Here is a 26,307-nt window from a genome sequence, read left to right on the forward strand (position 1 = left end):
ACTATACCTTTTAAGAATCTTTATGTTCAGACAAATAGTGGTTTCAATATGATTGGAGCATTTGAACATTTTGACCCGTGTGCAATTCTTCAATTGAACCCTACCTGGCCACCTACTGAAAATTCAAGTGGCCAGTCAGTTTTTTCAAAAGTGTAACATCTAAGGAGTATTTGTGCCAAATTTGGTGATTGTATGACAGAATGACAGATGGGACAAATATTTGTTGATGTATTCATTTTTATGTTATGCCAAAAACATGCCCATGGTTAATTAATGAAAGAATAAAATGAGTGTTGGGTCAGCTCACAGTCAGCCTACATCTTAAGCCAATATTTTATTTTCTTTTATTTAGCAGGGACAATGCACAATACATTTATTGCAGTAGATATCACTAAAAGCTCATTTTCATCCAGCAGCATCAGTAGCCACCAATGAAGCGTAAGTTATAACAGCACTAAAAACAATTTAATTGGTTGTTGACCTTGGATGGGCTCCACAAAGAGGGCTGACATTTCAGTCCACAGTGGCCCCACATGGGCCTTGCATGGATTTGTTTGCTGGGTACTGTATCTCCTGCAGTTTCATCTACTTTTATCAGTCTTTTCGACTCAGATTAGCCTTTTACAGTTACCTTTTAAAGGTCTGGTTTGCTGATAGAAAGTTCATTGTAGTTGTTGGTGTTCCTTTGTTTGATCCATGTTAATGTTAAACTTACTGATGTCTGAAACCTGGTTCTCCCCATGAACCACTGTGTTGTGCTGTCACACACAACATAGATTGCTGCTTTTAATAAATTTTTCCATAATTTGCATCTGGCAGATGCAGATGATGTCTTCACTTAAGTCTGTCAAAATGTTGCTTAATGTTGGAACACCATTAAAGCCCCTTAGCAGTGGATCTCATAGGCAACCTGTGATCCAAAGAGGAGACTCTGCCTAAGGAAGAGTTCCTCTGGGTCTGTGGTTAGGGGTCCCTCACCTCCATCTGCTGGATTTCTGTGAAAACCAATTCCCCCTGATCTGGTCAGAGTCTGGACCATTTCATGATCGAGGAGGGCTTCTTTCATACTAGTTTCCTGGACAAAACTGCTCATCATGGGACACCTGGTTGAAGTTGATCCCAGGCCAGGCTTGGTTTGGTTGATTATGTACATTTCATGGCCGTGGTCATCACGGTACTCCTGCAGCTGTGCAAAGGTAGTGTGTCTGTCATTCACATAGAGAATACTGTTTTCTTTGCCGGTACAGTAGGAGTCTTCTTCTTCTTCTTTCTGGTACTGCTGGTGACGAGTGTAGATCATGATCAAGAGTAGAACAGCAGTAAGTGCAAGCAAGGAGATGCCTACAGCAATAGCTGTTTGTGTGGCAGGACCCAGAGCATTGAAGTCCATGCTCTCCTGCTCATACAATGGCTCCTGGCTTACATCAAGAACCTCCGGCTGATATGAGTTAGATGAAGAGGATACATATGAGTGTGAATTTAAACGTGGCCAGAACTGTGATGTGTATGAGGAAGAGGACATGTTGACAGCCAAGTGAAAGGTCACTCTGGCAACGCCACCTGGGTTCCAGGCTTCACACTCGTAACGCCCAGCATGTGCCACTGTTACATTGCTGAGGAACAGCATGCCACTGCCCATGTCTGGGTCAAAGCTGTCCCTCTCTCCACCCTCCTCCCTACCACGTACAAGTCCACGAATCCCTCCAGCACCTACCAATTTATTCCTCCCACTACTGGGCAGGGCTGTTACCACTCCTCCAACCCCAGGCTTGAAGAGCTCACCATTGGGTCCCAGCTCTTGAACAAGGCCTCGTGGTGATAATTGGGCCTTGCCATGGGATGCTTTCTTCCAAGTCACCTGGGGTTGAGGGTATCCCGATGCTTGACAGGAGACCCGTAATGTTTCTCCTAATCGTACGGTCAGGTGGCTGGGCTCCAGCTGCACCACAGGGGGAATACAAACCAAACTGTTGGGGGCGACCTCCGCTAGACTTAAATGTGAAAGGCGAGGTGGTTCAGAGCACATCAGCCGCCGCTGCTCAGCAGAGCTCAACAGACGCTGCCCATCTTCATTCATCCAGGTTCTCAGCCAGCCCAGAGCACAGTCACAGCGCCATGGGTTCTCTGGAAGATGGGGATGGAAGCAAACAAGAATTCAGTTAACTACACATTCTGCAATAAAAGCCAATGGCTGTGTCCCAATCCAGCGGCTGCAGCCTTTGACAGATCCTTTCATTGTCTGTATACATCATATGTGCTTTGACTTGGCTGTCTCATTTAAAATGCTTCTTGGAACTGTATGCAGTCATCTTTTCCTCCAAAAATGAAGGATACAGCAGGTGTATCCTTCACTGTCAGAACAATCCCATGAGTCAGTGAAAGATGATTTTTTAAAGACAAAATAGATAGTAAATTAAAAAAGGGACATTTCCCAGCTAAGTGTAAATAAAGCCTTAAAATGACTGCTCAACTACAGGTTATGCCCACTATGCTTGTCACTGTATCTGTCAAGGTTGCCAAGCAACAGGGGTGGAAAAGCTAATGACAGAGACACAAAATTGTCTGTTGACTTGACCATTGTATAACTGTATTTCAGAATGGTTGGTTTGGCCTCCACTCTGGCTGAAGTCCAGACCTTGATAGGATACAGGCTTAAAAGCTCCTGAATTGGGACACAGCTAATACAGTGCTTCTAGAAAGTATTCACAGCACTTCACTTTTCCACATTTTGTTATGTTACAGCCTTATTCCAAAATGTAGTAAATTCATTTATTCACTCAAAATTCTGCCACAACACCCCATAATGACATCTTTTTTAATTTTTCACAGCCATTTCAATCAGATTTAGGTCTGGTCTGCAGCTGGGCCACTCAAGGACATTCACAGAGTTTTCCTGAAGCCACTCCTTTGATATCTTGGCTGTGTGCTTAAGCCCCTTTCACATCGGGCCCACTTCCAGTTGCGTCGTGCAGCATCATGAAGATGCCACATGTTCAAAAAGAACACAGAAAAAAAATGCTGATTGCTGCTGCAGCTACTCGCTCTTCTCTCACAAAAGTGTTTAAATACAGTCCACACAGGCCTGCTCACAGACTGATTGCCAGAGACAGGACATGTCCATATCCAGAAAAATGTCCGGACATCTCCAGTCCACTCACAGACTATTCGTTCGAGCACGCACATGTGAACAATTAAAAGAAAGAAAGAAAAAAAAAAAACTGTCTGGCTGCTGCAGTTCCTTGCTCTCCCCTCAAACTCTCTCATCATTCTGTTTAATAAAGGACAAAAAAGGACATAAGTGCTGCTCACAGACTGATTGCCAGAGACAGGATATGTCTACATCAAGTACAACTCCAGACATCTCCACATTTACGCACAGACGGTTCGTTCGCACACGTGCAGCTCGTGGTCAAAGGAGGAAAGATAAACTATAACAGAACTCAGAGCGCAGACCTGCAGCTCAGCACAAGAACAAATATAAACTAGAAATCAGAGTGCACAGTCTGGCTGCAGCCAAACTGTGCACTTTGATTTCTCTGTGCAGAGAACCTGCAGGCAGACTCTGCATCCTCACCTACTCTCTGCCCCCTGCTGCGCGCACCTGACATAGACATTCTTGCATCATCATGACGCCACACAAAGCAACTCAAAGTGAATCTGGTGTGAAAGGGGCTTTAGGGTCATTGTCCTGCTAACAGATGAGCCATTGCCCCAGTCTAAAGTCAAGGGGGCTCTGGAGCAGGTTTTCATCCAGGATGTCTCTGTACATTACTGCATTCATCTTTCCCTCAATCCTGACTAGGGATGGGTATCGAGAACCGGTTCCTTTCTGGTATCGTTAAGAAATTATTCGATCCACTGACATCAATAACCTTTTTGCTTAACGATTCCCTTATCAGTCCTTCAGAGTGCCTGTGTTTTTGGGAGTGTTTGTCAGGAAAATGATAACTTTTCTGCAGTGTGGCTTTGCTTTGAACTTTGAAGCAATCGAAGCAGTGATTCACAGATCGAAGCAGTGCTTTGAGCTGGTGCTTCATTGATTCGTTGTTTTATTTCGCTTTATCTTAATTTTCCCCGCTAAAACCCCAAAGAGCATATGTCTGTGAGTAATATTTACCTTTTTTATGTTAAACCGACCTGTTATGGTCTTCTGAAAGTTGATAGATGTATTTTATAACTTAAAAATGGGACCGATGCTAACACGTTAGCATGTCTATGGCTTTTTCAATGTTAAACTTAGCATTAAGCTGTTCGCATCTCTGCAGGTTGTGTGCATTTGTTTTCTGTATAATTAATGGCTCAGTGTTCATTGTCATAAAAGAGTCAAATTGTATTTTTTTTCATTTATTTTTATTCATATATTAATAATAATAGCAACAACAACAATAATAGTAATAATAACTCATAATAACTAATATGCTACAATACAATTTTAGAGAAAGAGACAAAAAGAACCTGATGAAACAAAACAACAAAAGATAAAACCAACGAACAATGAAAATAAATAAATAAATATAGAAATAAATAAATGTTTCCTGTGAACACCTAGTGACTCTTACACCTCCACTTCAATTTGTTTCGGTCAAACCATATTTTCAATGTGTTAATTTCTTCAGTGATTTCCTCCAGAAGTATCTGCCAAGCTAGAAAACTGCTGCATCCTAGTAAAGACAGAATACTACTGGAATGAATTTGAATAAGGAAAGTTGGGTGTTTTTTTTCTCACCAAAATGGATGCTGCACTCACTGCAGTTTATTGTCTGGAATAGTCCCAGATTGCATTTCAGATATTCTAGAATTCAAACATTTTAGTGCAGGTGGTGTTGGGGGGTAATTTTGGGTTTCAGCTTTTTTTGTTTTTTACCACTTTCATCTCTGAATATGTCAACTGTGAGTCACTTTTGTGTGGATTAAAGTCACTAACTGGGACTCCTGTCTTGTTGTGAGAAAGAAAAGAGAATCGTCCTCCGTTTTGTTCACACAGCTCCAAACGCTGCGCAGCTCTCTGCTGAGTCAAGTTAGAACAATAGGGTCCAGTCGGAATTAATAAATTCAAAGCGAAACGCCATTTAAATCAAATGGCACCTCTTTCCACATGTTGTAATACAAACAAACTGCAATCGATCAAAACGTTTATGTTGTGTGTCGGGGGGTGTGGCTGGAGGTTTTGGTGTTGTTTTCTTTTCTTTGCTCCTCAGGTGGCATGGAAGCTGATTTGTCTGTGGAAAAGAAGGTGCTGGCTGAAGAATCCTCACCCTCGTCAATATCATGTGAGGCACCTGGGACTGGTGCTCACGTGCAGCCCTAAAGACTTTCAGCTGTAGCAGATAATTGGATGGCGTTCTGCTTTTAAGGCAGGTGTGAGCCAAGCAGAACTGCCGGGAACTCGACCTTGTGATGTTCGTTTGTGAGACGCTGAGGACCGCACCTGGGTTTGACACAATAAGCCTGTGAAGCAAGGAAGGGTGAGGACACATGCTGTCAGCACACAGTAAAGGTAATTAACTGTTGGATTAATTGTAGATAATAACTTGAGGTTTTGCTACATAGTATACGTGAAATTGTGATGAGAATGGTGTGGCTTGCTTCTCACTGTTGTGGCGTGCAGGATAAGTGATCCTCCACTTATTGTGAGAAGCTGCTCATGTGCATAAAGATAAAAAGTATAAACCTTGATGTGTTGCTGATAGCATGTGTTTTGTGAAAGAAATTGCTATAATTGCTAACGTGCCTCACATCTTCTGTGCTTCAACAGAGAGTCAGTTTGTCGTGTCCACCTGGGGGGTGTCTGTTTAATGGTAGTGAGTCCAGGAGCATCGGACTTCTCTCCCCGTGAACACTGGAGAGCGTGCCAGCAGTCACTCCTCTTGAAGGACATTGGGTTGGGGTTTTTTGTATGATTTATTTAGGCACAGGTGAAAAATAAATTGTTTTTTGTTGATGGAACCGCTTCCTGGTTATTTTTAGTGCTGGGTCCTGTCTGACGCAGGTTCGCTCCTCAATCTGCGTCGACACATAACAGTTTATTCCTTCCAAAATGAGACGTCCCGCGCTGACGTGCAGCAGCCGGTTGAGCTCAGCTCAGAGGTATGGAGAAACATTCATGCTAAAATGTCTGAAAGGAAATGCTTGTGACAAAAACTACAGATTTTATTTATGTCCAAAGATCAAGGATCCAGTGACCAATTTAGAATGATGAATGCTGACATAGAAAACCTGTAAAGTCTGCTTTTAGTACACAGAAAATTCACAAGAGATATCGATAAGGGAATCGATAAGGAATCGGATCAATAAGCGGAATCGATAATGGCATCGATATTGATAAAATCTTATCAATACTCATCCCTAATCCTGACTAGTCTCCCTGTTCCTGCCGCTGAAAAACATCTCCACAGCATGATGCTGCCACCACCATGCTTCACTGTAGGGATGGTGCCTGGTTTCCTGCAAACATGATGCCTGGCATTCAATCAATCAATCAATCAATTTTTTTATATAGCGCCAAATCACAACAAACAGTTGCCCCAAGGCGCTTTATATTGTAAGGCAAGGCCATACAATAATTATGTAAAACCCCAACGGTCAAAACGACCCCCTGTGAGCAAGCACTTGGCTACAGTGGGAAGGAAAAACTCCCTTTTAACAGGAAGAAACCTCCAGCAGAACCAGGCTCAGGGAGGGGCAGTCTTCTGCTGGGACTGGTTGGGGCTGAGGGAGAGAACCAGGAAAAAGACATGCTGTGGAGGGGAGCAGAAATCGATCACTAATGATTAAATGCAGAGTGGTGCATACAGAGCAAAAAGAGAAAGAAACAGTGCATCATGGGAACCCCCAGCAGTCTACGTCTATAGCAGCATAACTAAGGGATGGTTCAGGGTCACCTGATCCAGCCCTAACTATAAGCTTAGCAAAAAGGAAAGTTTTAAGCCTAATCTTAAAAGTAGAGAGGGTGTCTGTCTCCCTGATCTGAATTGGGAGCTGGTTCCACAGGAGAGGAGCCTGAAAGCTGAAGGCTCTGCCTCCCATTCTACTCTTACAAACCCTAGGAACTACAAGTAAGCCTGCAGTCTGAGAGCGAAGCGCTCTATTGGGGTGATATGGTACTACGAGGTCCCTAAGATAAGATGGGACCTGATTATTCAAAACCTTATAAGTAAGAAGAAGAATTTTAAATTCTATTCTAGAATTAACAGGAAGCCAATGAAGAGAGGCCAATATGGGTGAGATATGCTCTCTCCTTCTAGTCCCCGTCAGTACTCTAGCTGCAGCATTTGAATTAACTGAAGGCTTTTTAGGGAACTTTTAGGACAACCTGATAATAATGAATTACAATAGTCCAGCCTAGAGGAAATAAATGCATGAATTAGTTTTTCAGCATCACTCTGAGACAAGACCTTTCTGATTTTAGAGATATTGCGTAAATGCAAAAAAGCAGTCCTACATATTTGTTTAATATGCGCTTTAAATGACATATCCTGATCAAAAATGACTCCAAGATTTCTCACAGTATTACTAGAGGTCAGGGCAATGCCATCCAGAGTAAGGATCTGGTTAGACACCATGTTTCTAAGATTTGTGGGGCCAAGTACAACAACTTCAGTTTTATCTGAGTTTAAAAGCAGGAAATTAGAGGTCATCCATGTCTTTATGTCTGTAAAACAATCCTGCAGTTTAGCTAATTGGTGTGTGTCCTCTGGCTTCATGGATAGATAAAGCTGGGTATCATCTGCGTAACAATGAAAATTTAAGCAATACCGTCTAATAATACTGCCTAAGGGAAGCATGTATAAAGTGAATAAAATTGGTCCTAGCACAGAACCTTGTGGAACTCCATAATTAACTTTAGTCTGTGAAGAAGATTCCCCATTTACATGAACAAATTGTAATCTATTAGACAAATATGATTCAAACCACCGCAGCGCAGTGCCTTTAATACCTATGGCATGCTCTAATCTCTGTAATAAAATTTTATGGTCAACAGTATCAAAAGCAGCACTGAGGTCTAACAGAACAAGCACAGAGATGAGTCCACTGTCCGAGGCCATAAGAAGATCATTTGTAACCTTCACTATGCTGTTTCTGTACTATGATGAATTCTAAAACCTGACTGAAACTCTTCAAATAGACCATTCCTCTGCAGATGATCAGTTAGCTGTTTTACAACTACCCTTTCAAGAATTTTTGAGAGAAAATTCACACCACAGAGTTCAATCTTTGTCTCATCAGACCAGAGAATTTTGTTTCTCTTGGTTTGAGAGTCTTTCGAGTGCCTTTTGGCAAACTCCACATGGGTTGCCATGTGCCTTTTACTAAGGAATGGCTTCTGTCTGGCCACTCTACCATACAAGCCTGACTGGTGGATTGCTATGGATTGCTCCTGGTGGAACTGAATGTCTTCCATTTACAGAAGAAGCACAGGTGCACAGGTACAACCCCTGGCAATAATTATGGAATCACCGGCCTCGGAGGATGTTCATTCAGTTGTTTAATTCTGTAGAAAAAAGCAGATAACAGACATGACACAAAACTAAAGTTATTTCAAATGGCAACTTTCTGGCTTTAAGAAACACTATAAGAAATCAGAAAAAAAAACTGTGGCAGTCAGTAACGGTTACTTTTTAGACCAAGCAGAGGGAAAAAAATATGGACTCACTCAATTCTGAGGATAAATTATAGAATCACCCTGTAAATTTTCATCCCCAAACTAACACCTGCATCAAATCAGATCTGCTCCTTAGTCTGCATCTAAAAAGGAGTGATCACACCTTGGAGAGCTGTTGCACCAAGTGGACTGACATGAATCATGGCTCCAACACGAGAGATGTCAATTGAAACAAAGGAGAGGATTATCAAACTCTTGAAAGAGGGTAAATCATCACGCAATGTTGCAAAAGATGTTGGCTGTTCACAGTCAGCTGTGTCTAAACTCTGGACCAAATACAAACAACATGGGAAGGTTGTTAAAGGCAAACATACTGGTAGACCAAGGAAGACATCAAAGTGTCAAGACAGAAAACTTAAAGCAATATGTCTCAAAAATCGAAAATGCACAACAAAACAAATGAGGAACGAATGGGAGGAAACTGGAGTCAACGTCTGTGACCGAACTGTAAGAAACCGCCTAAAGGAAATGGGATTTACATACAGAAAAGCTAAACAAAAGCCATCATTAACACCTAAACAGAAAAAAACAAGGTTACAATGGGCTAAGGAAAAGCAATCGTGGACTGTGGATGACTGGATGAAAGTCATATTCAGTGATGAATCTCGTACTGTTTGTCACTCATTAAGTCCATGCCTCAGAGACTGTAAGCTGTTATAAAAGCCAGAGGTGGTGCAACAAAATACTAGTGATGTGTTGGAGCGTTCTTTTGTTTTTCATGATTCCATAATTTTTCCCTCAGAATTGAGTGATTCCATTTTTTTTTTCCTCTGCTTGGTCTAAAAAAGTAACCGTTACTGACTGCCACAATTTTTTTTCCTGATTTCTTATAGTGTTTCTTAAAGCCAGAAAGTTGCCATCTGAAATGACTTTAGTTTTGTGTCATGTCTGTGATCTGCTTTTTTTTCTACAAAATTAAACAACTGAATGAACATCCTCCGAGGCTGGTGATTCCATAATTTTTGCCAGGGGTTGTAGAAGCAACATATGGGAGGGTTTTACTTTCTGAAGCCGGATTTGACACCTCTGGGCCACTTGGGACCTTTAAAGCAGCAGAAATGCTTCTGTATGCTTCTCCAGATTTGTGCCTGGAGACAATCCTGTTTCAGAAGTCAACGCCAATTCTGTTGACTTCATGCTTGGTTTGTGCTCTCTTACCCTATTGATTCTGGAGACATCCTGGAAAATTAGTTTTTCAGACTACATTTTTCACAACATTGAGCTTTGACCAATCTGATCCAAAAGTTCAACATCTTGGGGCACTAAATTTGGCACACAAAAATAAATGAATAAAGTAATAAATCTACTGACCTGTTTCTGAGTTATTTTGTACACAGAGAGACATCCACCACATGAGTGATTATAATACCCTTGCAGTGTAAATATGAGGAAATTTGGCCACATGTTATTTGAAAGCCTGTTAAAGTAGTAGACACAGAACCACAGGCATAAAGGTACTTCAGTTCCTGGTGCAAAAGCACAGTTGTGACATCCACCATTAGTGTGGAGCCCAAATTTGGGAAAACCCACCCAAAAAACTAATTTTGGCATAACCAGGCTACAAATTGAGCTATAGCTGCCAATAAAGCTTACCAACTGCCAGCTTTGGATTTGGACAATGAGGACATTTATTTTATGTTTAACTGAGCTGACTGAAAGGTTTTAAACTGTTATTATGGCTGCATGTTTACAGACCGCAATGCTGGGCCATTTGCTAAAGGGTTACAGTATTGACTCCAGGTTATGCCTGTCTGAGTGTTGTAGTGTCCTTGAGCGAGACAATGTTCTCCAAATAGCTCTGTCCTGTATGTCATTAATCTATGCTTTCCCCTGGCTGTAGAGACGTCCTCAAAGCGCTGGGGTGATTTCAGCTCCAGTGGTTGAGGATTGCTGCTCGGTGATGCCTGCTCATGCAACAGCTACAGTATTACATAATTAAGAGCAATGCATTTCTCTTTGTATGAGGTGGCAGTTCCCACAGTTTACAACATGAGCTCCATCTGTGCTGCAGTGAAATACATCCAAATATTATCCAATTGCTAGTTGTTTTAATGTTGTATTTCCAGCTGCAGCTCAAGAATGTTTTACAGCCCCAATTCCAATGAAGTTAGGACGTTGTGTGAAATGTAAATAAAAATAGAATACAATTTGCAAATGCTCTTCAACCTATATTCAATTGAATACACCACAAAGACAAGATATTTAATGTTCAAACTGGTAAAATGTATTGTTTTTGTGCAAATATTTGCTCATTTTGAAATGGATGCCCGCAACATGTTTCAAAAAAGCTGGGACAGTGGTATGTTTCCCACTGTGTTACATCACCTTTCCTTCTAACAACACTCAATATGTATTTGGGAACTGAGGACACTAATTGTGGGTGTCATGATTGGGTATGGATATGGGTATGGGTATGAAGTGCAAAATACGACAATGGAGACCCTGGACTGTTGAACAACTGAAGTCATACAGCCAGCAAGATTGGGAAAAAATTCCACCTATACAAAGCTTCAACAATTTTCTTTCTCATACGGTCTGTGGTCAACGCATTTGCCTGTAGAAGCCGAGCGTCCGTTCACTTCAATGAGATGGCTTCGAAAGGTTTTTTTCATTGCCTTGAAACTCGATGGTCCTGCCCCTGGATGCCGAGCATCTCTGGGGGTGAATGGAGCTGTGGGTGGGCCTGGACACTGGATTTCCGCACAATGATTGGATGATCAGTCAAAAGGCTGAATCTCGTTTTGATTGACAGCTATTTTGAGATACAGGTATGTGAGAAGTAATTTGCACATTTTTGTGTATTTACCCATTTTTAAATTTATTCCAAAGTATTTTGTGTGAGCTATAAAGCTATTTTACAGGTGCACGTGAGATATCCCATGTTTATACAGTGCTACCAAACTAAAAAAAAAAATGGAAAAAAAACAAAACAAAAAACTTTGTACCGCAGCCAAATAAAAAAGTCAAAATCTGCAGAAAGACAATAGGAATGGGCAAAACTGGTGATTTGGATGCAGGAACATTCACAGATAAGAGGCATCAGGAACTGGATTAGACATTGGTGTGAAGCTCCAGGTGAGTTACTCTCTGCTTTGTTCTTCAGTAAGTTAGTGTTTAAGGTCGTCACACATTTATTAACGTCCTGGTTTGCAAAACAACATCAAAGTATTCATGATTGTAAGTCTATCTGTGGACGTGGTAATAATTAGTGATCGCTGAAGTACTTTATTGATGGAAATTAGTGACGGAGAAAGTGAGAGGTTTTGAACCACTGAATCAATATGAAGCAATGGTTCAGTGTTTCAAAGCTTTTGATACAATTAGGTATGGCGACATCTGCTGGCCAACCTTTAACATAACATTTGCATGGAACAATAATGGGCAAGATGTCATGAAACAGTCAGGCTCTGTCATGTATGTTTAATAATAAAAGTTCTATGTGCTTCTTGAAATTTTTGATGGGATTTTTTGTTTAAAAACATTAATAATGTACTTGTGTTATTATTCCTGAAGGAGTCTTCCCAAGGGATTAATAACATTCTAACTAAGGTTCTATCTAATCTAATCTAACGTGATTGTATCATCATATAATACTGTATGTAATGGAGATATAAATTGTGAAATACTTGTTCAACTAGGGACTGTTATGACCATTTTACATATTTGGATTTACATATAAATAAATTGACCAATTTTATGATGTAAGATGATAATGAGCTTCCCTCATTGACAGACCAGCAGCTGCTGCTGACTCACATGCCAATCCAACTCATACAAGCTTTGCTTAATTTATTATCTCCCTTACCACAAAAATGTCAGCTACCTATTTTATAAATACTACCCAATCTAGAGCCCGTGGAGCCCCACGGGCAACATGCTAGTTTAAATTTATGAAGCCAAATTCCAGTATTTTGTGAGACAAATTCTAACAAAAATGAGGATTTGTATTAATGAAAATTGAACATTTTTGGGTTTTGAAATGATGTTAGGAGAAAAACATATAGATTCAAGATGTCCACTGAGTTCATTTAATTAATATGGACGTAAAACAAAAAAACAACAATAAACCAGCTAAATGTGCTCTACTTTTGTGTTATATAGTGACTTACTTTCTCAGAAAAGGGCAATGGTCATATTTAAGTAATCACTGAAGGTTTGATGACTGGAGTCATTCTGGCATTTTAGTCTGCTGCAGCGTGGATCAATCTGCCAATTTTAAGATGTTTTCATCTCAGACAGAGTTGCCCTCACATGTCCTATTATTTCTCATTCATGTGTTTTGCACAGTTTAGAAATCTGAAATATTCCTGAATTGGACATGGATCATACTAGAACCATGTTGGAATTGTGCTACTGTGCAAGATGCACGGGAATGTGAAAAGCTGTGATGCCTAAACGGCTATCAAAATTTCCCGTCTTTTCATGTATTTCACAATTAAGTAAGTAAATAAACCCTGCCCGTGAAAATCTTTGACTAACGTAAGACGGCTAATCTACGAGTTTAGCCGTTGATGTGAAATGGTGATTAGACGGATAATGTTGGCCAACTAACTGTAGTCTACTAAGTAAGTTTAATAGACTCAAGGAATAGGCTGCTTTATGAATGCGGGCCCAGGATTACAGCTTTGTTCCGACACAGGAAGCATACAATGCACTTTGAAAAATGCTGACCAGACTTTGGGAATAAATAAATAAATAATCTGAATTTTCCCTGCTTCTAAAAAACTATGCTGAACACATGCATGGGTTACAATGACAACTCCAGCAACTGAGCACAAGTTAAGACACATGCTATGCTGTGCAATGCAATGCCCCGGGAATCAGGTGGTGCCCTTTAAATCTCAAATATTGCATTTTTTTGGTCAGAATCTTTTATTTGAGCTCAAGCTCATGAACAGCAGCAAAAATGTCAAGTAAAATGTTCCCTCCATCAAGGATAAAGTCTTGATGAAAAACATCCTCTGAAGCAATTTTTCAAACATTAGTTAGTTTGCGATACATACCACACAGTGATTCATCACATATTGGCAGGTTCCAAAGAATTGGCGGTTGAGCATGTTGATGTGATGAATGTTCTTTGTCTGGTTGTTACTATGTCAGAAACTTTATGAATGTTTTTCATTGCATTTTAATCGTATTATGTCAGGCTGTTGCTACAAAATTGCTGTTCTATGTTTGCAATGTAGTGCTCACTGCTGAATTGCATTACTCACTCAATCATCCCCTCTAAAGAATGAAGTGTTTGGCATTTTTAACTCCTGGAACAACAGCAAAATAAATAAATAAATAAATAAAAATGACTTCACTATTTATAAAAGCAAAAACAAATCCTCAAGCTGACAGATGCTTTTGTTGTATTTCCGCGTTCACTTTCCTACCCGTGACACGGAGCACCTGTAGGCTGACCAGTGGTTTGAGCGAAGAGGCTCCCAGGGTGCGGAGATGATTTCTGCTCAGATCCAGCAGGGCCAGAGATGATAATCCGGATAGAGCTTGCTCGGCCATCAGCTCAATACTGTTCTCCTGTAGGTGGAGTTCCTGTAGGCGCTATGGGCAGGGAAAAGACAGGAAAGTCAGAAAGAAAACACGTGGAGAAGAAGAAAAATGTCAAAAGTACAGAGAAGACAATTTGGTTCCACTTGACTGAGTCTGAACTGATTACTGCGTGACAGGGATTAGTCGGACATGTTGCCATGAATTGGATTTAGACTTGTCAGTGTCAGTCCACGTAATCCAGACAAAAATTCAGCAATGCTTTTCTGAGTGAAAATGCCTAATCCTCAAGAAGTCAATTTAGCATATGAAGAAGTCACTCAGCTAAGTTGGAACATCTTCAGCTTAGGTTTTATCATATTATCAAAAAAATGGAGTAATATATTTAAAGCACTGTTAATATAATTAGCACATTTAGTGTTTTGGGGTCATTGAAGAGGACTCATTTAAATTTCTGATATCACACATTTAGTGATTCCAAACAGAAAGAAAGATATGAGACTTTTGGGAATTATACAGTCAGGTCCATAGTAGTTGGGCAGCAGTGTTGCCACAGTTACTTTGAAAAAGTAATCCAATTACTAATTACTCCTTGAAAAAGTAACTTAGTTACTTTACTGATTACTCAATTGTAAAAGTAACTAAGTTAGATTACTAGTTACTAGTAGTTTTTTAGTTACTTTTCCCAGCTGCCGACAACAACCCACTGCCACCTCAACATGACAATGATACCCCGTTTGCCAAAACTTACTTTATAGTCAACCCTTTCTTGACTTCAATGAAAATAAATACTTGTTTTATAAAAAGTAAAATAAGACCTCTTTCTTGACCTCATATTTAACTGTTGACAGCACTGTAAACAGTAAAACTTGCAATTTCGAACCTACATTTTTATAAATGTAAAATTAAATTCATTCTAGCATTTTTCTAACATTTAAATTCTCTCTAAATATTTTACTTGTCGAAATTAATATTATTTTAAGTAGTATTAGTAGTTAGTATTAGTAGTAAAAAAAGGCTTCAAAAACTGGACCTTTATCTAGGGGTTGTTGTGGGGGGGGGCACATCCTTGCCCCACGCCCCCATTCCATCTGGATTCGCCCTGCTTTGGCGTTTGAGCACAAAGAAATGGATAACATTTATTTATGCAGACAACGTGACCAGATTTACAGGCAAGAAAGTTTTATTGTGTTTTCACATCATGTGGTCCTCAGAAAGAGAGTTTAGGTGCTTTGAGTGGAAAATAGTGTTAGTTGTTGACGCGTCGCGGAGGATCAGCTGTTTTAACGTGCCGATACGGAGCAGCTCAGATCAGAATTCTAAATAAAGGAGGAAAAAAGTATGAAAATGGTCTTTGTAAAACCTCAGTGCCGGTGTGCTGATCACCGCGCTTTAAGAGGAGACGACGAGTCGAGCAGCTGCAAAAAACCGCGGAATTAAAAGCTCACAGCTCACTGAAAGTGGGCAGTTCAGTCGAACCCCGACCTCCTGCCCACAGACCAAGTTTAATGCTGTTATCGACCCACAATGAAAAAATAATAGTAAAGCACAGTGACATGGAGAAGTAACTTTAATCTGATTACTGATCTGGAAAGATTAACGCGTTAGATTACTCGTTACTAAAAAAAGTGGTCAGATCCCTGTTGGGCAGTGACACAATTTTTGTAACCTTTAGTAGACTACAATCAAGATGTACTTCAGCAGGTGACTTTTAGCTTAATTTAAGGGATTGAACAACAACAAAAAAATCACATTAACCATTTAGTAATTACAGCAAAAAAAATGGAGGCACTGTGTACACAGTGCCTCCATTTTGAGAAGCCCTAATTGGGATAACTATTTTTTTTCAAACAAATAATTACTTTATAGCCAGTTTTATTGAGGGAAGTCAGGGGATGGATATACAGTGTGCGTAAAGTTTACATACCTGACAGAACTTTTGTTTTTTGGGCCATTTTACAGAGAACATGAATAATAACACACACACACAAATCACTCATGGTTAGTGGTTGGGTGAAGCCATTTATTGTCAAACAACTGTGTTTACTCTTTTTAAATCATAATAACAACTGAAACTACCCAAATGACCCTGATCAAATGTTTACATACCCCTGTTCTTAATAATATGTATTACTCCCTTTAACATCAATGACATCTTGGAGACTTTTGTGGTAGTTGTGGACGAGGATCACTGATGGTGAAGCTGCCATTGAACATGTCTTGGATTTTATTTACATTAATTACAAAGAAATACAAACAGTATGGAAAAGGGAAGAGTGAGGAAAGCCACCAAGACACCCAGACAACCTAGAAGGTATATATGCTTATGTGGCTGTGATTGGAGAAATTGTGTACAGTGCAAGCTTTGCATTTGTGTCACCACTTATGAAGCTTCATGATGAAGTGGTATAGAGGAGGATTTCTTAAAAACAAGTCCTGAAAGTTTAGCTACAGTTTACCAGAAGGTACAGCTGAGATGTAAGCCTGGATTTAATCTGGTTGCTTGTATGTAAATAGTTTGTTCAATTACTTGTGGGCACTGAAAGCGGAGTAACTATGTATAAAAATGGCTGTAATTCCTAAAAGATTAATATGATATTTTTCTTAAATCCCTTGAATTCAAGATAAAAGTCTACCCTACAAGTACGATTTTGATTTCATTTTCAACTCCATTATGGTGGTGTACAAAGCCTAAATTACATAAAATGGTCACTGTCTAACTACAAATGGACTATCTGTATGAAACTGTGGCCAACATCCATCCATCCATCCTGACAGTCAGCCATTTATCTCACATACCAACCTGCAGTCCCCTAAAGGTATAGTTCTGGACTTGACTGATCTGGTTGCTGGCCAGGTATAGGATTCGGAGGTGCTCCAAACCCCGAAACATATCTGAGGTGACCAGATGGATGAGGTTACCGTTGAGGGCCAACTCAAGCAGCTGACCCTGGCTGTGAAAGGCTCCAGGCTCCAGCGCAGAGATGCTGTTATTCTGGAGGTACAGGTAATGGAGGCGACCCAAACGGCTCAGGTCCTGAAGGCGGATCTGCATTATGGTGTTGTCCTGGAGGAAGATGGTCTTTGTGGAAGAAAGAGAAATTTCTTGAGTGATTACAGAGGAAGGGAATGTGATGTCTGTGTAAAGCGGTTTTGAAAGCGAACGTGCACACTGCAGTGCTGCACTCAGTGGGTAGAAGAATATATTAATCAGATTACACTAACAGTGGGGCCACCTTTAAAGGTACCTGCATAAAAGCTTTGTAACAGCGAGTATGTAAATGTAAATGCAGGCAGTGTGAACATGTACGACAAGCTTTCTTGAGATCTGACTGTGGGTGTGTAGTTTTTTTTTTTGGTTCAGTGATTTAACCACATGCTGCATAAATCACAGACCTTTTCAGTAAACATTTCCAAACAACAGCACTTGGGTGATTCAAGCTTCAGGTCTGCTTTTGTGTTTGAATGACAATGTGTGACGCTTTGAATGAAGGGTAACGTGACCCGTGAGGTAGATCTGTTGATTGAGGTTAATGGAACAGTTTAAGACTAGGACATGATGATCATCAATATTCATGAGCTGCAGTAATGTTGGGGGCTTGAACCATGAAAGGAAAGGCTTTAGAGTTAACCATCTTCTCAACAGATGGTCACCAGTGTGCGAAAAGTCACTTCCTGAGCAAGAATGAAAAATTACACGTCAAATACCAGAGGCTCACCCTCAGGATTATATCAGAGAGGGTCATGGTAATTTATTAACCGCAATCACCGTGCCTAATAACAACTGATCAAAAAGGAAGTTATGTGATGCTAAATCATAGGCTGTGCCTATGGGTTTAGGTTGCTCAATTGACCTCGGTGACGGCGGGCACATCTTGTGGGATTTCCTTGATGCCCAAAGAGCCACACTCCACTGTGAGGCTGTAGCAGCGGCAACCAGAGGGACATCCCAGTGAAGGATATGGACGAAGGTCAGGATGATCAGCAGAAGTCTGGAGGTCCACAGCAGCATCGTGGTGCTTTTAAACAGACGACTTTACAAGATTAAATCTGTGGAGGAAAAGCAGCAGATGAGAGGTACAAAACATATGTCAGTCATAACTTCACCCAGAGTGGAGCCAATTTCAGTTCCTAATGAAGCCAAACCCATTAGAAGTGCTCAGTTTTAATTCAGTAGCAATCATATTAACTTCACTTTCAATTCAAGTTCCATTTGTGAGCAATAATAAGATATTAGAGTTTTTACAGACACACAGAACACCCCTCCCCCAACCCGCTCATTCCATCTGCTCATTACAAGAACTGTCAAACACTCTGTGGATTTCCTTCATATTTGGGATGTTGACAAGACAAAATGCTGGTGTGATGGCTGTCTGAACAAAATCCCAATAAATGGCAGTCTACCAATTTTCTTGATGCAAACACATTTTTTTGAGCTCTCTGGCTGATATTTCAACAACCGTTTGATGGATTTCTTCACATGGGTGATGTCTGTGTCTACATCTACTGTAACGTTCATCATAATATAAATCACTTTGAATGTGGATAGGCTGCCAGATGATGGCTATAAAATGTTCCAGTTTCATACTCTCCACGTTGATACTGACAATTTATGGTCCTCCTCCTGAGTTTATAGACACAAGAAGAGATAATTGCAACCACTAAGTTGTTTGTCATCATATGTCAGTGCCCCTTCACACATAGTGTGAATGTGGTCGAATTGCGCATGAAGTGCACATGAAGCAGGAATCGTTTGCAATATGTGTAAAATCGTAGCTGCTTCCAACACCTCGTACACCTGTTCCTACAACTATTTGCACACATCAGTAGCTGAAAGACAGAGTGTGCGCTGTGAGAGCCCATCGAACCCTCTCGCGGCAGGTGTCGGCCAAATTCCAGCTGACACACACCAACATATAACATCACTCATTTGGCACTTAGAAAATGTGTGGACATTCGTACTGTCATCACGAGAACAGTGAGCAGATGATCACTGTCGAGCTGGATGTGAAATTTTTCTAAGTGCCCTCACGAGTGTGGAGTTGCAAAAAGCCACACACATGTGGTGCATGTGTCTTGCACATGTGGCACATGTGTTCCTGAAGTGGGCAAACAAGCAAACAAGAAAAAAGAAAGTTCCCTGAAAAGGCGCTCCGTCTGAGGGACTGCATGGCCCAACTGCCAGCAAACTTTGATGCAAAGCTGTTCAGTGGCAGGGCATGCGCGTGCGCGCTTAGTGATCCATACAGTGTTATACACACACACACACACACACACACACACACACACACACACACACACACACACACACACACACACACCACACACACACACACACACACAGCTGACACACAGCCCCACGCTCCGGTCTGTGTTGCCATCCAGACATTTGAAGATCAGGCAGTGTGCAGCGCCTTTTATGGGTGTCTGACAGCAGTCTGTGTCGTCTACATGCGCTCTGGATGCAATCTGACAGGTGTAGATTGAGGCAGTCTGTCTGTGCTCCAACACTGCAGACCATGCCTCTTTTCCTCACGACTGCATCGGATTATGGCAATATTTGCTGTATCGGGCATGCTTTCGGCAAATTCTTGCTATGTGTGATGGGGGCTTAAAGTAGACCTGCATTGAATAAATGTGGTCAGATTTCAGAAAGAAATAGCTGATATGTATTATAAGACTCTTGTGAATGCAGTAAAGTAAATCTGTAAGCCCAAATTTGTAATTCAGCGGAGAAATCTTCATTTAAAAATGACAAATTTGCAGCTAAAATTTAGGCCCTCTGTGAAAACAGTTTGTACAGCTGTATCATTTCCATGATGTCAGGGACAAGACAACGCGCTCCCGCCTTCAGTCTTGATCCCGCATTGAAATTGATTTTATCTGTTAGTAATGTTACATACACGTCCTGGTTTCAACATCCAAAAGTAAGCTGCAATGAATGTGAGATACAGATCTGTGTGCCCAGATCAGCAACGACATCGGCAGCGGGCGCCGTTCTTCCTCTCCCTCTCTGCCTCTGCTACGCTCGCTGTTTTAATGCGAAGCGGCCGGTACACCTGTTGCTGCAAGGACAGACTTCTTGCGGCAAAATCCACAGCACCGCACGTCTCGGCAATCGGAGCCCCAGAGCTCCATGGACGCTGAGAGAGGTTTATATTTTTAATGACTGGGATTCTTTGCGGGTCTCGCCTCCATATCCCGCGATGGTACCAGAGGCGAAAGACAGTAGATTTTCATTGCGACACCACTCAATCAAATGGGCGTATGAAAAAGTCCCCCAAAATAATTTTCAAGCACAAATAAAAGAAAACTTGTACTCAGCAAACGTGCCGCAAGACAATATGAAGTTTTAAAAAAAAGTAGAACCTTCCGTATAAGACAAAAAAAAGGTGCAGATGCAAACTGACGTAAATCCAAATTACAGTTGGCGCGCAATGCATGCTGGGAGAGAAGGTCTTCTCTGTGACGTCTCGGCAGCGTCCATAAGGAGAGGGACAGTTTTGCGGAGGGCTAAATGTTAGCTGTAAATTTGTCATTTTTAAATGAAGATTTCTCCGTTGAATGACAGATCTGGGCTTTCAGATTTACTTTACTACATTCAGAAGGATCTTATGTGTAAATGTAAGTCATTTTTGGTCCAAAGAGCTGACTGCATTTATTTCAATGCAGGTCTACTTTAAATGTTTAAAAAAATTATGTTTAAAATATGACAAAAGGTACAAATAGAAGAACAGAAAGTTCTTTAAAAAACATGTGTAAAATATTTGAAAAGGGTGTAAAATGTGTGAAAGAATAGAAAGTTCTTTAAAACTTGTTTAAAATGTTTACAAAGGCTGTAAAATGTGTAAACGCATAGACAGTTCCTTAAAAATGCACAAATACTTTTAAAATGTGTTTAAGATGTGCAAAAGAAAAAAGAAAGACACAACGAAGTTTAAATTGTGTGTATGTGTGTTGGTGGGGCAGCTATTCATCTGTTCCCTGAGGGAGGGTTAACTCTCCCACACTTTGAAAACCCCTGCTCTAGGAGTTGGTAAGGTTACACATTACTTGTGTGAAGCGCCTTGAGGCAACTTTGTTGTGATTTGGTGCTATCTAAATGAAATAAATATACTAAAATAAATAAATTATTTCTTTTCACTCGTCGACTTCCTGCATTTGAGTCCTTTGCTTTCTGGTCTATTCCAAACAGGTTAGGTGAATTGGAGTCTTGAAATTGACCCTAGGCATGAGTGTGAATGGGTTTGTCCAGCTATATGTGGTCCTGTGACAGACTGACCTCCTGTCCAGGGTGTACCCTGCCTAATGCCCTGTGACTCCTGGGATACGCTCCAGTCCCCTATGACCCTTAATTGCAATAAGTGGGTATAGAAAATGAGAAAATGAATTTAGTCATATTTGCACCTGAAACATCTTTTTTATATTTTACATCATCTGAGACATATGGTTTTAGTACTTACTGGTTCTTCGCAGAGACCAGTTGAGATATAAATCAGACCTAATTCAATTTGTTTAAAATTTGTTTTAAAGACTGAAAAGGTGTTACTTTGATGTTTCATGAGCCTCCTTAACTGCAGAGTTATATTATTTATTGACTGCCACATCTTAACAGCCTGGATACCTTCTGATTACTTATCATTGGTTGTTACTAAAGCTGTGGGCCAGCAATATGTGTTCATCTGATGATTTATTTCATCTAAATTGCATCAAATAACATCCAGTATGTTCTCCACTGCACATTTATTTGTCAATCTTACTAACTTATTTTTTTAAATTTTAAAGTCCTTCTATTAAGTAACAGCATAGGCTGTGATGTGCACATGTGTTACCAAGGTTGGGTAGGATTACTTTGAAAGAATACATGTGGATTACAGGTATGTATGTACATACATTTGGATTACTTGTAATCTGATTACTTTTGTCTACGTGCCAAGCGAGTGGTGTTAGATGTTCGTGTGTGTCAGCTGGTATTTGGCTGACACCTGCCGTGAGAGGGATTAATGGGCTCGCACAGCACACACTCTGTCTTTCAGCCGCTGGTGTGCGCAAATAGTTCTTGCAACAGGTCTACGAGGTGTTGGGAGCAGCTACGATTTTACACGTATTCCATACAATTACTGCTTCATGCGCACTTCATGAGCAATTTGATCACATTTGTACTATGTGTGAAGGGGCCCTTAAAAAGAACACTCACTAGTTCAGCAACAATTTGCCAGAAAGTACATCTGAAATGCAAGCCTAGATTTGATGTTTTGGTGAATGAAACTTTTGTATTTCTTTATAACTGATGTAAATAAATTCCATGACATATTCACTGACTTGGAAATGTTTATGTTTCCATCCCCTGACTTGTCTGAAGAAAACTGGAAATAAAACTGATTATTATTTACAGGTATTATCAAATTTTAGAGATGTACTTTTAGTTTGAGTTTGAGGAAGATAATTTTGGAAATTTTTATTCTTTATATTTTTTGTATTTCTTGTATTTGAAATGGCATAAACAAAGTAAAATGTGTGAAATACCAAGTGCTCCAATACTTTGGAGGGCACAGCATCCTAACCTTATGATGAGGTATTATTACTGTTTTGTTTAAGAATGTTTAATTTTCACTGTTGCTTCACTTTGTGTGAAATCAGTCATATCGTATATCATATTGATATGACAGTATAGAGATACGATAATTTGCCAATATTGTGCATCCCTACTGTCAACTAGCTGAAATCTCTGAATATTAATTTACATCTACATTTAAAAAAATGCTTAAAGTGGCAGGGGGTTAAAGGGCTGTCATAAAAATATATATATATTTTGTTTGGTTTTTGCATTTTTTAAATATATTTTGTGGAAAAAATAATTTACTCCATTTTGGAATAAGGCTTTTAACATAACAAAATGTGGAAAAAGTGAAGTCCTGTGAATACTTTCCAGTTGCATTATAGGTAAATAGTACTTCAGAATTTCAAAACTCAGAATTTATGACAAACTAGATTTTTTCTTTTTTTTAATGCAGTTATTTTACAGCAGTGAAATAAAATGTGATTTATTTAGTTAAACTCCTCAGTATTTATCACACTGAAATCAAACTTTTTAACTGCTTAAACTGCCATGTAATAATTAGGGAACATTAACCTAGCCGTGAAACTGCTTAGCAGTAAACTCTCAGATTACTTTTGGCCTCTGAAAAATGGAGGGACTGTATAAAAATGACTGTAGTTCATAAATGATTAATGCAATATTCTCTTAATCCTTTGAATTAAAGATGCATATCTACACTATAAATTCATCTTCAGTGGTTCACTTCTAATTCTTTATGATGGTATGCAGAGGCAAAATTGCAACAAAAGTGTCACTGTTCAAATCCTTATGTACCTGGATGTAAATTGTTTAAATATTTGTGGACATCATCAGGGCCAACCACACTGAATATCATGTACGTCATGACATTAAACCACTTCTTTAAAAAAATCTGTTAAAAATATCACAAATATCCTGAATTATTGGCTTATCTTTTTCAAAATTTTTTTGAAAATGTAGGTTTGAAACAACCTTCAGCTCCACTGTAACAAATTAATATAGTTTCTACAATAAAATAATAATAATAAAAAAATCCAGAGTAACTTTTTTGTATCAATTTGTAAAGCGTAACTGTATCTCACAATGCATCATGGGTCTGAAATTATTACAGGAGCTGATGACATTAGGTTAATGTAAAATTACAAACGAGTTGTGTTGTGACTACAGATGATGCACATTCGAGGAAAATAATGTTGCTATTGGACTCGGCACAAGGAGTTTTGAAAGAGACACTTGACATAAGAGCATTTGTTCTGTCACTCATCCATAACAGCTTACAAATGTAAAATGTGATGCAATTTGTCAGCTATCGTAACCTGTATCAGTGTGGATTGATGAGGTGACTTATTTGGGCCGAGCACATCTTAATCTTCGGCTCTTGCTCAGGACAAGAAAAGTCACCTTAGGTTCTGAAAGCTAATATTTTTATATTAGCTTTCAGAACCTAAGGTGACTGCATTGCAATTTAATAAAATATTGTTTTGCTGCAGGTCTGTGATTTTATTTTAGTGGTAAAATGAGTCTAATGGCATCTTGATTAATTCTGGTTGAACAGCAAGCCTGATCTTTCTAATTCATAACACTTCACGATATGCTTAATTTCCTAATTTGCTCATTTCAAAAACAGAAACTGACTGCTAAAACATTTCAGCATAGTGGAACTGTGGGTAGTACTCTTGCCCCACAGCGATAAGGTCCTGGGTTCAATTCCACCACCTGTGTAGACTTTCCAAGTTCATACCATGTTTGCGTGTGTTTCCTCAGAGTACTCCATTGGGTCCCAGCAGAATGATGACACTAACCTTCCAGCTAGAAGGTCTTGTCTTCATAGTCCACCTTACATATTCTCCATGCATATCTGGAGTGCCTCAGGAATGGCATCCAGCATCATAGTGCCAAATCAACACGCAGATCCATATTTTGCTCTCAGTATGAAAAATGCACATATGCTTGGCTTTTGGGGTGCACAAACCAGTGCATGTGTAGTATCATTCTGAAGCCTAGATAAATGAAGGTTGCACCAAGAGAGACATCTGGCTATCAACTCATCTGTTGTCATACCTAAAGCTCCTCACACTCATTGATTTTTGACATTGATTTTCTTTCTTGATGCCTCTTGATGTTTTTTTTTTTTTACATGTTTAAGGATTTGTGCATGTGTATGTGTGTGTAGGTGGGTATGTTTTCTTGATTTTCTTAATGATGTTGGGCTGTATTGTGTGGGACTGTAAAGGCCTTTAAACCATTGTAAGCCTGACATATTGGGCTTTACAAATGAATGTGTTTGACTGTTGTGCACACTGGGTGGTCTCAGACAACTGTTTTTTTTTATTTCCTTCCTGGCTAAAATTTTCCAAAAATCTAAGAAGTTATTCAGTATTTCTTTCAGCAGAAACATAAGTTTATGCATTGCTATTGTGTTGACTATCCACTGCTTGGTGACGCTGCATCATACATCCAGTGAGATAAAAATAAATAAATTGTTTCAAAACTGAACACTGACTTGCCATCTGTATATGTTTGGTGACAGCTCTTCACCATTTGGATGTTTTCTGAGTCATAAAGTTGTTGCATCCATTGGACTTTCTACATATGTGGATTGCTTTGCTCCAGCATTTCTGTCCTTGCATTTTTATTGTTTCTTTGTTATGCTTTATTTGTTATTGGCAATATGATCAAAGCAGATGCCACCCCCACTGAATCTGGTCTGCTTCAGGTTTCTTTCTGTTATCAAAAAACACCTGAGGGACTTTTTCCTTACCACTAGTGCCAATGTGCTTGTTCAGGGTGGGTAAAGGTAGACCACTCTTGTGAAGCACCTTGAGGTGACTTGTGTTATGATTTCACACTGTACAAATTAACTGAATTGAATTATACAGACCTCTAAGCATCCTCTTTGCAGAAATACAATCAAATATTTTAAAAAAGCACTTTATTTTGTAGAAATCAAACAAAAGATGACACATATTAGAAACCTTGACATAGAATGATAATGAAATTAATTTCACCAAGGATTCTTTTTTTTTTAGACAATTGGCTTGTTCATATACTGAGCAAGTAGGGAAACATCAGGTTAACAACCAGGTACAGGTATGACAATAATGTAAAAAAAAAACAAAATAAAATAAAATAAAAAAACGTTGCTGCCCATTTAAACAAATCCACTCACCCACATCCAGTCACACATATTGGCAATGTAGTTTCAGTAACCAGAGAGTGGGTCATAATTCTAAAGGATCTGCACAAGGTCCACAAACCAACTGCACATCACTGTGTAAATTAATGGAGCATTTACACAAAACACAGAAGAAACACACAAAACATTGAGAAACACGTAAGTATAAAATATAGACACAACTGTCCAGCAAACATATCTGTGTGAGCCCACTGTGAGCACTGCGCATAAGGGCCTACCCATAATAATGCCATGTGGACTTCATGTGGGGATCCCATATGCCACGTACATTGCATTATTGTGTAAGCAATCACAGAATAAAATTGCATTGCATTTCTGATTTTAAAAATAGCTAATTCCCATTTTGACATTATCTCAAATGAAATTGTGTCTGAAATA

General features: G+C 39.7%; 1 protein-coding gene across 1 annotated transcript; it reads right to left on the reverse strand.

Annotated features, from left to right (window-relative positions):
- Window positions 1–259: 259 nt before the first annotated feature.
- On the reverse strand, window positions 260–18,202 carry LOC117521789 (leucine-rich repeat-containing protein 24-like). Its single transcript, XM_034183131.1, is given in 5 exon segments — window positions 260–2,124; window positions 14,041–14,209; window positions 16,959–17,237; window positions 18,010–18,122; window positions 18,125–18,202. Coding segments are annotated over 5 exon segments (1,842 nt in total). The 5' UTR covers window positions 18,168–18,202; the 3' UTR covers window positions 260–886.
- Between the last annotated feature and the right edge of the window lie 8,105 nt (window positions 18,203–26,307).

This window comes from Thalassophryne amazonica, chromosome 12 (genome assembly GCF_902500255.1).
Source record: "Thalassophryne amazonica chromosome 12, fThaAma1.1, whole genome shotgun sequence".
NCBI lineage: Eukaryota > Metazoa > Chordata > Actinopteri > Batrachoidiformes > Batrachoididae > Thalassophryne > Thalassophryne amazonica.